The following is a 14,598-nucleotide window of genomic DNA, read 5'->3' on the forward strand; positions in this document are numbered from 1 at the left end:
AAAAACTGAATAATGCAAACCTCAGCTCCCCAAGGTTCCCTTTTTCCAGATGAAGGAGTCCGTGACTGACATGAATCTGTCTCTTTATTCGGAGGTTCAGGAGTTTGTATTATACAGTTGTGGCTGCTGCAGAAACTCTTAGTCTATACCTCTGCCGTGGCACAGCCCTATATTGAAGAGGGATTTATGGAACTTAGTAGTTGAGCTGAAGCTCCTATGTGCTCCTTATTACACAGTTCTGCAGTAGCTGAGGAGTTATAATACCTAAATAATATTGTACTACTCACTATTCATATATTTTACATACACATATTCCTTTTTTTTTATTTCACTTGCCCAAAACCTGAAGTGTCCATAAAAATGAGTACCGTATTTCTATATATTTGGAAAAGTTATTTATTGGTGTTTTCCAGCAGCAAAAAGTCAAACTTTATAGTCCGCGAGGTGGGACTGAAGGTCAAACAATTAAAGGATGTACTCCATTACACTCCCAGATCTCAGGAAACAAACTAAATGTTGTTTTTACGAGTCAGAGCTCTATGTTTACTTAGCCTGAAATGACATTTTAAGCCGAGAGTCCGATGGTTGATGACCGAAGCTGATGCACATAGCGAGTTGCAAGAAATAATCTGAGAAAAGTATAATAAACTCCTGCTACATAGATGTGACGAGCATCAGATATTGATTTATAAAAACGTCTCCTTTATTAAGTTTTTCCTCCCTCTTCTGCATAATGCAGGGGCGGAGACCTTGATTCCAACGGGAATATTATCACTGAGAGTACTAGCAATCTTGTAGCAATGACATTCATGAATTCCGTCTTCCATATGGCAGTCACATATATCCAGAAGTTGTGTTAATAGTTATGAACACACACGACAGCTTATCCTAAAAAGTCGCCTAACTTTCAACTGGAGAAAAGGTTGTTTCCATGTGTGTAAATGGAAATCCTTACTAATATACCTGAATTAAAAGAGATCCACCAATTGTGAAATATCCACGCCGGCCCCAGACGCATCACATCCGGCTTTGTTTGGACACAGGAAGCCACAGATTTCATCAAAAAAGACAGGAAAATAAGGGGCACCATAAAAGAAACTTGATGGACTCTATTATGGTCAACGGGGTCTATATGACATTGGTGTTCACCATATAATGGATCCGTACTCTCATCTTCATTATAGAAACTGGAGTTTAAGGGGTAATGCTTCTCCTTGTGGAGAATGGCAAGCCAAGCCTGGCATGTCAGAGTGAGGAGACTTATAAGCCATGCATGTTTCTCTGGAAAATTAAATATGTAAATGATCTCTTCAGAGAGGAAGATGACTAGAACTCTAGTGCCACCTTTCGGAAGAAGCGATTCGAAAAGTCTATATTGACTGAAAACTGGAAATAAGAACCCAGATGTGGACCTTGCCTAAAATTTTACGTAAGAACCGAGTTCTCTAAGTTTTCCTTTTGTCAAGAGGAAGCATAAGAGTAAGTTTAGAAATCTGATAGAGGAAAAAAAATGTTGCAGTTGTGATTGTCTCATGAAGACAAACCATCCCCATATGTGAGAATTGGCATGGGCATTTAGCTGTCATTGGGTCCATCCGAATGACATAGAGCTGACAACCGATAACCCTCCCCCCCCAAACCCGTAGACATAACATAGTGGTCTGAATACATAGCTTTTGTATACACAGGAAGCCAGGCTCTCCTGTGTTGTCAATGAGATAGCTGCTGCCAGACTCCTCTGGCGATGGCTTATCTTGGGGTCCGGGTTGCCAGCCATCCAGAAATTCCAGGACCGTCCATAAAAATAAGGGCACTATTTTGCCCTGTTTGTAAAATCTTTTTAAGATGTCTATGATTTTTTTGAAGCCAAAGAAACTTCTGTAGATTATTTTATTGTAAATAGTTCTTTATAATGACTAATATTTTTTGTTATATTTTACAGTGAATCCAGCAGATGTCTTCATATCAGAATTATGGGCTGTAGACATGGATCACGTATTATCACAATGAATTATCATGGTTTTACAATGTGTCCACAAAAATATTGTTTGTTCATGTTTTTTGATAAGCTGTGCAGAAAAAATAAAATGTCACGTTTCTCCCCCCTGCTTGGGGGAGAACAAAGGATCGACTGTATAAAATCCTATGCATTTGTTGGCACACAGACACACTAGATTGTCAGTAGGCCAAAACCACCTATGTTGGTGGGGGCCTTAAAGGTATGTTCCCACAGTCAGTAAACGCTGTGGGTTGGACGCTGCGTACATCCGCAGCATCCAACCCTCAGCAGCCAGATGCTACAGCATAGTGGATGGGATTTCTAGAAATCCCATCTCCACTATGCGTGCACCGGTACCCGCAGCTTCCCTGCGGAGACAGACATGCGGTGCTTCTTTCCAGACCGCAGCATGTCTATTTATCTTGCGGAGACTCTCAGTCTCCGCAAGATAAATATCACCCGTCCAAAGTATTGGATGCGGTGATTCCGCATGGTTCAATGAACACATGCAGAACCACCTGCGTTCAAAAATGGCAGTGCTTTTAATGGAGTGGACATCTGCTGCATCCAAAGTACTGCCGATTACTGACCATGGGGACGTAGCCTAAAATTTTCACTTGATCTGAGGACCCTGATTCTCCATGTGTCTCATGTATTCCATGAACAGTACCCAACGCCATGAGACAACCTCTTTAATAAGCACTCCATATTTATTTACTTACTACATCTAATGTATTGAATGAAGAGGGTTCTGGGGGATGAAACACCTATTGTCACAATTCCTCATCTCAGTGTGTCTGGGATGCAGTTACTGAAGCCGTCCAATGTGGTACAGGGATGTTCTGAAGCTGTTAGTACTATGACAGCTGAGTCATCCAGTCGGGTGAAGGGGCATGCCGAGGTGTCTGTGTTTTGATTGACAGCACGGCAGTCCAATCTGAGACTGGGAGGTGCTGGAGTGTCACCGGGTGTTCCCTGTCCTAGATGATTGCCCAGCTACATAGCTGGGCTGTCAGTCCCAGACCTCTGCCAGATGCAGCTTCAGCTAAATGCAGTTGGTTTTCTCTATGCCTAATGTTTTACTTGATGATCTTTCATTGCCTGACCTCGGACCTTGTTCTGACCATCCTTCTGTTTAACCCCTTGGCTCTGATCCGCTATTTTTCAGGTATTTTGACCTCAGACTTGGTCTCTTCCCTATGTCTGTGACATACCTTCCTGGCTTTTGACCTCGGACTCCTTGACTATACCAACTCACGGCTTGTCTGTGAGAAGTGACTCAGCGTCACACCTGTCTAATAGATTTATATCCATATAAAAAATGCTGCCTAAACCAGATGAATGTGTAAAGAGTTGCAATAGTATAAGAAAACAGTAGTGACAGTCATTTACTGTAAATTATAGAGTATTCCTAAGAATCTATAGATGAATACAGTGATGTTGTCTACTCACTTCACATGACTTCTTGTCTCGAGCAAGTTTTAACTTCTTTCTTCCTTCACAGTAGCACTTGTAACTTCCGGGTGTATTAACACACACTTGACTGCAAATATCATCTGCACATTCATCCACATCTAAAAAATAAAAGATAGGAAGGAATAAAAATGGGACTAAGAGCATGTGCACACAACATCTCTTAGACGCCAGCGTCCCCGTTGAGTTTTTTTAAAAGGAAGACTGTTTAGCAAAACCTCAGCTGTGTTTTTCCCGAAAACGGCTTTTTTTTAATCTTGGTAATTTTTGCAGGTTTCTTTTACTTGTATATATAAAATAGTCAGCGAATTTCAAACATAAGCCACCCGAGGAATGGTCAGATCTCTTCTTTTAACCACTTAATGTCTTTGAAAATCTGAAGTGGTTAAAAAAAGGTGAAAAAAAACAGAACGTAAGCACAGCAAGTCGTTTTTACATTGCAATGCATTTGTTAGGTTTTTTTTGCATTTATTTAGTGCATTTTCACGTGGGTTATGGAACGTACTCGCCTGAAAAAGTGCGTGCGCATACCCTAAAAAGTCTCCTAGCATACACAGTATGGAGACCATATGGAGTTGTCAGTTGTGTTCTAATCTCAGAATTTGCGCAGAGCAAACCATATGTGAGGCTTCTACAACATGTACGAGGGCCCTATAGGAAAAAAGCCGACTACTAACGTATAAGAAAGTTAATGCTGCCTCTTGATGTCTGTGCAGGTCATAGGAAGCTGAATAAAATGATACCTTCATATATGTGATCCGAGGCCTGATTCTCAGATTCTCAGATCAGTGTCTTGTCCGTACATCTTAACAGCTCATTTACATATTAAGAAAAACGTGGATTTCCCTGGAATACGACATCGGATCGCAGATATGAAGTCATCATTTTATTCGACGTCATTCTCATGCAGATGGTTTAGGAAGGTTTATCTTACTAACAGATAACTTTCTTATACATACACAGGCAAAACCTGCAAAACCCTCCCCATATACAGAGGCATGTAAAAGTTTGGGCACCCCTGGTCAAAATACTGCTATTGTGAACAGTTAAGCCAGATGAAATGATCTCTAAAAGGCCTAAAGTTAAAGATGACAAATTTCATTTCTATTTTAGGCAACAACAAAATATATATATTTTATTTTATTTTTTTTCATGTTTTACATTTTAAAAATTACAAAAATGGAAAATGGGCTAAGTTTGTGTACCCAAGGAGAGTAAAGGGCACAGAATTTCAGGAAAAGAACTTCTCGTCAACAGTTAAGCATGGGGGTGGATCAATCATGCTTTGAGGTTGTGTTGCAGCCAATGGCACGGGAAACATTTCATGGGCAGAGGGAAGAATGGATTCAATGAAATTCCAACAAATACTTGGTACAAACATAACACAGTCTGTAAAAAAGCTGGAATTGAAAAGCGGATGGCTTCTACAAATGGATAATGATCTTAAAACATGTCAAAATCCACAATAGACTACTCCAAAAGGCGTAAACTGAAGGTTTTACAATGGCCCTCACAGTCCCCTGATCTGAACATCATTGAAAATCTCTGGCTAGACCTCAAAATAGCAGTGAATGCAAGATGACCCAGGAATTTCACAGAACTGGAAGAATTATTCAGAGATGAATAGATGGAAATCCCTCAAACAAAAGTTGAAAGTCTTGTCTTGCTACAAAAAGCGTTTACAAGCTGTGATATTTTTAAAAGGGAGTGCTACTAGATACTAACCATGCAGGGTTCTGAATCTTTTACATCGGCTCATTTTCCTTTTTGTAATTTTTAAAATGTAAAAGACGACAATATACTGTATCTATTTTTTGGCCTAAAATACAAATTAAATGTGTCATCTTTAACTTTAGGCCTTTTAAAGATCATTTCATCTTCAACTTGCTTAACTGCTAACAACAACAGTAATTTTGACCAGGGGTGCCCAAACTTTACATGCCACCGTATACAGTCACCATCTTACACAATTTGCCCACAGAGTGTTACTTACCTTCACAAAACTTTGATGATGTGTTGAAGCGATAGCCAGCATTGCACTCACATTCATACTTTCCTGGCGTATTTCGGCATTGCGCCCCTCCACAGATAACTGAGCTCAACTCACATTCATTTCTATCTATTGAAGACAAAGACATATTACATATAGCATACAACAATAAGATGAAGTTATAATTATGGCAATTGTGGCATAATTGTGGCAACTAGTGAGTAAATAGCCTGTCTTGTTTAGAATATCAGGGTATTTAATATTAAAAAAAGCATTCTGATTTAAAGGGATTGGCTGCAGCAGTCACATATCTGTCCAAACGGAGCAGGAAGCACAGAGACTGGTGGAAGTCCCTGGGAAAGTGTCACAATGAGAGGACCTAAGGATAACTAAGTTCAGGACTAATAATTTTATTAGCTTGCAGTACTTTGAGAGTATTTTTTTTTATGTAAATGGAAGGAGAATTCCATTAACCCCTTAACGACCGCCGATACACCTTTTAACGGCAGCAGTTAAGGGTACTTATTCCTCAGTGCTGCTTATTAATTGCACTGAGAAATAAGGTTATAACGCCCCCCAGTGTCGGAAATTCTCCACGGTCTCGCTACCGGGTACCTGAGACTCCAGAGAACATGATTCAGGTTGGTTTTTACTGACCCCAGTGTTGCGATCACTGTTATTCACAGAATAACGACAACCACAAAAAAAGAAAAAAAAAGTCAGATTTCCCATTTAATTTCTCTCTCCTCTGATATGATCTAGTACATCAGAGGAGAGAGAAATGGGGTCCCCGAGCCCCCCCGGTACCTCCAGTGTCCCTGGACCCTCTTGCATCCTCCAGTCCTGTCCCCTGGCCGTCTGTGTCTTCTACCGGGAAGAAAATGGCAGGTGCTTGCGCAGTGCACCCGCCAAGATTTGCCGGCCGGCACCCGGCAACAATAGGAAATTTTTCATATTGGTTCATTTTGATCACTGTGATAGACCCTATCACAGTGATCAAAATAAAAAATAATAGTAAATCACACCTCTCTTTATCACCCCCTTAGTTAGGTAAAAATAATAAAATACAAAAATGTATTTATTTCCATTTTTACATTAGGGTTGGGCTAGTGTTAGGGTTGGGGTTTTGATGAGGGTTGGGCTAGGGTTAGGGTTGGGGCTTTGGTTAGGGTTGGGCTAGGGTAAGGGTTGGGCTAGGTTTGTTTTGGGGTTAGGGTTGTGGTTATGTTTGGGGTTACGGTTTGGGGTTCGAATTACGGTTAGGGTTGGGATTAGGGATATGGGTGTGCAGCGCCCCAGAGTCCTGGTCGTTGCAGTAACGTCGCTCTGCCGCTATGGGGAGTGATGGTACCTCTGATGGCACTAAAGGAGTTCACCTGACCAGGTATCACAGTCACACATTACACTTCACACTCCGGCCACCAGGAGGAGCAAAAGGTTCTATGTATTAGGCCACTCCTCACATTCTGGGCGTTGGATAGGAAGTTAGGGAGAAGCTGACTGGGTTTTGCCCAGGTAACATCTAGTGAGAGGAGAGCGTTACTTGGGAAGATTCAGGGGGGTCCCTGTCAGGGGTGGGATCCTGACAGAGGCCTAGCGAAAAGACAGAGCGTTACGGAGCCGCGCCTGCACTTCATTGCGGCGGCATCCTAAGAAAGGACACGAAGCGAAGGATATTGTGGAGAAGTGAGAAATGAGATCACAGCACAAAGGCGATAGAACCAGAAGGAGTCGTGCCCCAAGATCGGCAACATCCTTCTGAGGCGCGTAGCCGGCGGCCGGAACGCCGAGGAAGTAATGGACTCTACACATTACTTCGAACCAACGGCAGGGCAGTTCACTTTAGGTTGGCTGCCTCACCTTTTACACATAATGAAGACAACGGAGGCAATTGTGGGAGAGGGGCGTCTCTAGGGTCCCTATAAAATAACTCCAGGCCTACCCCGTCATACGGGTGCGTCCTATCCATATCATCTGGGGGACGGAGAGAAAGAACAGAAACATACACGACAGTTGTAAGGACTATCCCGTGGTGCTCAGCAGGGAGGTACTACAACACCCAGGCGCTAGTAGGTAGGCTACTGATTTCCACCTGCAAAGGGAACTTTGGATGTGCCTTCGGACCGGCCGGTCTCAGCCAGCCCTGTTAGCAGTGCTCTGGATTGCGGATGCCGAAGCCTTCAGTAAAGAGGTAAAGAGACTGCAACCCTGTGTCCTCATTATTTACTGCAACCTGCACCATCACCTACACCTTTTATTGGGCGCCCCTTAGCAGGGCCACGGACCCAGTACCGGGTACCCCGCTGCCCTGCGCTTGGGGGCCGCTCCAGGTGTGTTAGGGTTGTGGTTAGGGTTAGGGTTGGAGTTATAATTGGAAGTGTTTAGGTACATCAGGGGGTCTCCAAACGAGACATGGCGCCCATCATTGATTGCAGCCAAAAGTCAAACGGTGCTCCCTCCCTTCTAAGCCCTGCCATGTGCCCAAACAGTGGCTTTCCCCCACATACGGGTAATGGCATACTCAGGACAAATTGCACAACAAATTTTCTCCTGATACTCTTGTGAAAATAAAAAAAAATTGGTTCCAAAGTAAACCTTTTGTGAAAAAAGTTAAATGTTCATTTTTTTCCTTCCACATTGCTTTAGTTCTTGTGAAGCACCTGAAGGGTTAATAAACTTATTGAATGTGGTTTTGAGCACCTTGAGGCATACAGTTTTTAGAATGGTGTCACTTTTGAGTATTTCCTGTTATATTGACCCCCTAAACTCACTTCAAATGTGAGGTGGTTCCTAAAAAAATGGTTTTGGAAATTTTGTTGGAAAAATGAGAAATCGCTGATCAACTTTTAACCCTTGTAACATCCTTTAAAAAAATATATATATATGTTTCCAAAATTGTGCTGATGTAATGTAGACATGTGGGAAATGTTTTTTATTAAGTATTTTGTGTGACGTATCTCTCTGATTTAAGGGTAAAAAAAATTAAAAGTTTGAAAATTGCAAAATTTTCAAAATTTTTGCCAAATTTCCATTTTTTTCATAAATAAACATATGTTATATCAAATAAATTTTACCATTACCATAAAGTACAATATATCATGAAAATACAATCTCGGAATCAGTGGGATACATTGAAGAGTTCCAGAGCAATAACTTCATAAAGTGACAGTGGTCAGAATTGTAAAAACTGGCTTGGTCATTAAGTACCAAATTGGCTCTGTCAGTAAGGGGTTAAAGAGGCCTGTCACCTGTCAATCAATTTGTATTCGTCCTAAAAGAGATAAATGCTGTCGTTCTTGTGCATCATGTGTTGTTTTTTTGTTCCTGCGCCTCACCATTCCTGAGAGAGTCATTGTAAATATGGCTTGTCTTCTTCAGCCAACTAGGCATAGACCTCAAAAAGATGACAACATAGAAAATGGCAGGACCACACCTACTTGGCTAAAAGATACAAGGTTTACATATAGGGAAGAGAATGTCTGGAATTGAAAATTGTAAAACTAAAGAATGACAAAAACTGCAATAGGGTCTTATCCAGGTAAGAAGTCTGAATAAAAACGCACAATTGTGCTCAGCTGGCAGGGCTGTGTTCACACAACCACTGAAAAGACTTAGGCTGCTGCAGACCCACGGGGAGAAATCAAGGAAGAAAACGGAAACAAATGGGTTAACCTACGCTGCCGACGAAGACTGATGAGTAGGCAGGAATCAAAGTATCGCGGTTTATTTGTCAACGTGTTTCGAAGTATTAAAACTTGAATAGAATGACCGAGATAATGCCAGATTCAGAAGAGTGGCATTGACACCAGGTAGGAAAAACATACATATGGCAAGTGACAGGTCGTCTTTAATGAAGGAGGATCCTTTAGTCAGAATCTCCATGAATTAGACAGAGAGTGACATGTATGGTCCTAGAGGACCCAACAAATCCATGCAGTGACACACTAACAGCTTCTTGAAGATTACCATGTAATGCGTCATTTGCTACAATTAAGCACTTGCTGCCTCTTTCCCTGTAGAGTGTGATGCATTGCTGAGGAACTGAGCATCCAGAGACTCTACTCTGATCTTACTGTTGGTGATTTGTAACCCAACCTAACATGTATCAGATGAAATATGCTACAGTGTGTGGTAGGTAAGTGTACTATAGAAAGAAAAACCTGTCATTAAAGGGAATCTGTCAGCAGGTTTTTGCTATGTAATCTGAGGACTGCATGAGGTAGGGGTTAAAACACTGAATTCGGTGACGTGCCACTTATTAGGCTGTGTGCTGTTGTATACTTACAATGAATGTTTTATCATCAGGAGATAATTACTGCCTGGACTACAGCTCACAAGATTCCTAGCCTGACCACACCCCTTCCTCTGATAAGCAGCTCACTGTCAATAGACAATGTACATGCAGAACCTGGAGTGGGTGGGGTTAGCTTTCTCAGCTCTGCTTCATGTTAAATCTAAGAACTCTAAAGCACAGCACATTGACAGTGTGGCAGACAATCAGTGAGCTCAGCGGCTCTAATTGGGGGTGTTCCATCTACATTGGTAGGGCCGCTAAGTGGCTGCTATGCTGTCAATGTAATATCAACATTGCAGCCAATGACAGATACCAGGAGCAGCAGCAGAGACTCGCTAATGGACCAAGGCAAGGTGTGTACAGCATGTTTTGGTTCTTTATAATAACATGTAGATGAGGACATTTATTTACAGAAAGGACTGCATAAAAACTAAAGAGCCCTACACACATTAATAGCAATTGAGACAGAACCATCTTATGTGTTGGGGGATGTCCTGACTCTGCTCTAACCGATGATCTTGTGGTGAAAAAAGATAATAATAATAATAATAATAACTTTTCTGAAGAACTTTACAATTCAGAGGGATCGTGTACAAACAATATCAGACATAATTTAACAATTCTAAAAGAGGAATAAGGACCCTGCTCACAAGAGCTTACAATCTATACACAAAAGATAAAAAGTTCTTGTAATGTACGGTTCAGCCATCTTTATAATACATAAGCTGCATGTCCAAATACAAAGTGTTACTGAGTGCTTCGAGGGTGCGGGATCAGATGACAGAAAAGAAAAAACAGATTATGAAAAAAGGGAATAAAAACATAATTTCAATTAGTAAGGAGATATGATAAACTAATCTGAAACGATATGTTTTTAGGGCACTCATAAAACTGTGGACATTGGGATGTAATCAAATTCAATGGGGTAGTGGATAGTAGAGAAATGGTGCAGCACCAAAAAAAGTACTGGAGACTGGAGTGGGGGTTCGGGTTATGGAGGATGCTAGCCTTAGATCATTTGCGAAAAAAGATCATGGCAAAGTGTTAGACAAGGATGAGGGGGGATATCTAGGCGTGCAGCACAGTGGAGAGATGCATGATAAGTTTATATTGTCCTCTGTAGCTAATGGGCAACCAGTGTAATGTCTGGCACAGAGTGTAGGCATCAGTGTAGCAGCTGGACAGATAAAAGACCCTGGCTATTACATTAAAGAGGTTTTCCACTACTAATTTCACCCTCTTTCGTATGTCCTAGTTATCAGTTTTCTAATATACATCTATTACCTGCCCTGCTCCTGTAAGCTCATCGCCGTGTGGGTGTTATAGTCTTCTGTTGTTGTCCTGGTTCTGCTGCTCCCAGTCTGCAAAAAGGAATCGGACAAACTGAGCAGCACCCGTCACTGGTGGGGACGGGACTAACTCGCAGTGAGTGACCCAAGCAAAGAGGAGAGTGAAGCCTGATCTGAGCTCGGTCATGCATGGTGCAGACTGACTATGCCAATGCTTTGAAGTGTCCTCCCTTCAGCTGACAAGCCCTGTGATGTGCTTTCTAATGATCAGCAGCACATCGCAGTTCTTGTCAGCACGGGTGCTCCCAAGTGGCGGCAGGATTCAGGCAGAGTAGGAGAATAAACTGTGACCTGAGCATGCATGCACAGACTGCTGACACTCACCGAGACACAGTCCCCACCAATAATAGGCTCTGTTCAATTTGTCCAATTCTGGTTTCCAGACCAGAAGTAACAAGGCCAGAATCCCAACAGAGGGATATATTACCCACAGAGATATGAGCTTATAGGAGTAGGGCAGGTAATAGGAGTATATTAAAAAGCTAATAGTTAGGAAGAGTTCGGACATATGAAAAGGGATGGAATGAGAAGTGGAAAACCTCTTTAGACTTAGATTGGCATGGGGAGAGTTCAGTGAAAGGAAGACCAATTTGTAGAGTTAAGAAGTCCAGACTAGAATGAATTAGGGTAGAAGAATAGAACATGTCGAATTTCAATGCAAAATCTTTTTTTTCCAGGGTAGATAAGCCATCACCAGAAATGTCTGGCAGTTGCTTACTTTCATTCTCTAAAACGAAATACACCTCTGCTTGGTCAAGGTGAGCACTGCTCAAAAAAATAAAGGGAGCACTTAAATAACATAATGTAGCTCCAAATCAATCACACTTCTGTGAAATCAACCTGTCCAGTTATAAAACAACATCGATTGTGAATCAATTTCTCATGCTGTTGTGCAAATAGAACATACAACAGGTAAAAATGATAGGCAATTAGCAAGACAACCCCCTATAAAGGAGTGGTTCTGCAGGGGGTGACCACAGACCATTTCTCTGTTCTCATCCTTTTTTGCTGTTGTTTTGGTCATTTTGGCATTTTGTCACCCCTAAAGGTACTGTACAGTAGCATGAGGTGGTGTTTACAACCCACAGACATTGCTCAGGTAGTGCAGCTCATCCAGGAAGAAGAAGGATAGCTGTGTCTGTCAGCACAGTGTCCGGAGCATGGAGCAGATACCAGGAGACAGACCAGTACACAAGTAGACGTGGAGGGGGCCGTAGAAGGGCAACAACCCAGCAGCAGGACCGCTCCCTCCTCCTTTGTGCAAGGAGGAACAGGAGGAGCAGTGTCAGAGATATGGAAGGGTCAAAAGAAATAGCTGTGGGACGAAGAACTATTGAGACATTTTTGGCCACCTAAAGTGTATTAAAGGGAATCTGTCAGCAGGACATCACCCCACAAATCTATTTATATGTGCGTGTAGCTCTTTCAAAAACAAGTCCAGCAATACCATTACATGATCAGTCTGTTCCTCCGTTACTGAGAAATCAGAGTTTCAACTGATATGCAAATGAGGCAGAATAACTACGGTATTTGTAGAGCTGAAGCTTCTGTCACTCCAGATCTATTACCCACCTAGCACCGCCGCCTCCTTTTTGGCCATCTGCTCCTTTGCCTGAAGTCAGGAGGAAGCGGCGCTGGGCGGGGAAAAGATCTGGAGTACCAGAGGCTTCAGATCTACATTGCATATGTAGAATTGAATTGAATTGCATATCGATTACTCAGTAACCCGAGAAACGGACCAGACCGGCCATGTAAAGGTATTGCTGGACTTGTCTTTCAAAGTGATTCATACACATATAAGTAGTAGGAGTTGGGTGAAATCCTGCTGACAAATTCCCTTTAAGACTTATGCATTGATCAGTAAATCCTTGGTATATTTTCATAGAGTAGGAAATCACTTTATATCTACATTCACATGCATATGTTTTGCTTGCACTTAGCGCAATATTTGCATTTGCTCGTATGAAGAAGCATCCCTATATAATAAAGATACGAACCAGGGAAAGAGCAATAGGTAAAACACAACACAGTTTTGTGGATTGTCAGGGGACACGATAAAATAGATGAACAAAACATATTTTGATGAAGTAGATGCCGTATGATGTGTACTTGCTGTCAGGGGATGGGAATAGCACATACAAGATTTATGTAAGGCTGTTTGCTGTGTCTTCTCTTGAATTCTCAGCAATGAACATCAATTGATTACAGTGATGTAGTGCCGAATCTGCTTCTCTCCGATGCTCTGGAAGACTGCGGAGAATCCCAGATATGGATTGACTTTCTAATCACAAAGGACCAGCTCTCTCCATCGTACAAAATTAGCTTTTTAGGGAGTAGAAGTTATCTTATGAAGCCGTTCTCAGCAGTGATAAATGCCTCCCGTGTAGCCAAGAAGGGAATTGCACCAATGATTTACATTGAATACCGAATTTGAGAGATTCCATTCAAGTACAAGGTGTTAAACGGTGCAAACACCTCAACGGTGAATTTCCCATGTTATTAGTGTGATAAAAAGTTTGTAGAATTATAAAAACCCTAAGGATGACCCCTGTTGCCCTGTTGAGAAGTCCTATTAAGGCCGCAGTGAGAATGCGGTATAAATCGGACGGAGATGGGAACGCACTGCCCGGACTGGCTGGCGGCTCTCCTGTCCTGAGAGTGACAGCTGCATAGAAATACATGAAGCTGTCACGCTCGGGTAAGGAAAGCCGCCGCCCAGTTTGGGCATTGCGTTCCCATCTCCGTCCGATTTATACTGACATCTGACTGCGCCCTAATACATACTGAAAAGAGTCTTCACGTGAAACTCCCCTCTATGAGTCCGGATAGAGAGCTGCTAAGTGGCTGGCATTGAAAGCTACATCCCCCCTGCAGTCGACACTGCCAACAATAATGTACAATCCAAGCTGGCTCTTCCCTTACCCCCACAATAACATGATCACCAGGGGCAAGAAAATAATGTATCTTAAAAGTGAGGAGTAGATTGTATTACAGGACTTGTGCATTTTTAATATTAGGCAGCTATCCCCCTCTATGACTTGGTAGGTTGTGAGTGGTTGTTTCATCAGTGTTTTGCTCCTTTTCTGCCTCCGCCTTTGTCATGGGGGGGCAGTTACATCCTGTAGTGCATTGGTATTACGACTTGTTGTTGGCAATCATGTCTTCCTTTTTTCTGTTATGTTTTTTGACAAATTATATTTTAGCAGCTAAATAAAATTCCAAAAAGAATGAAAATGTTGGGGTTTGTGTCAATATTTTCCAACACCCATAATATTTTATTTTTCCATCAGTAGAGCAGTGTGAGGGCTTGTTTTTTTTCGAGCAGCTGGCTGTAGTTTTTATTGGTATGACCTTGAGGCACGTACAACATTTACATGGCTTTTTATTTCATTTTGGGGGGGAGGTGCGGTGCCCAAAATATTTTGGCATTTCTATTTTTCCTTTCTTTATAGTGTTTACCTTAGCAGTTACATAATTGTATATTTTGATATAT

General features: G+C 41.9%; 1 protein-coding gene across 1 annotated transcript in view; it reads right to left on the reverse strand.

Moving 5' to 3' along the window:
• The window catches only part of PROS1 (protein S), a 71,781-nt gene that overhangs the window by 39,152 nt on the left and 18,031 nt on the right, over window positions 1-14,598 (reverse strand). Inside the window, exons 7-8 of the mRNA XM_077294093.1 lie at window positions 5,466-5,591; window positions 3,452-3,573 (exon numbers count right to left, since the gene is read on the reverse strand). Of these exons, the coding sequence (XP_077150208.1) occupies window positions 3,452-3,573; window positions 5,466-5,591 (248 nt within the window). The remainder of the gene's footprint in view (window positions 1-3,451; window positions 3,574-5,465; window positions 5,592-14,598) is intronic.

This window comes from Ranitomeya variabilis, chromosome 3 (assembly GCF_051348905.1).
Source record: "Ranitomeya variabilis isolate aRanVar5 chromosome 3, aRanVar5.hap1, whole genome shotgun sequence".
In the NCBI taxonomy this organism is placed as follows: domain Eukaryota; kingdom Metazoa; phylum Chordata; class Amphibia; order Anura; family Dendrobatidae; genus Ranitomeya; species Ranitomeya variabilis.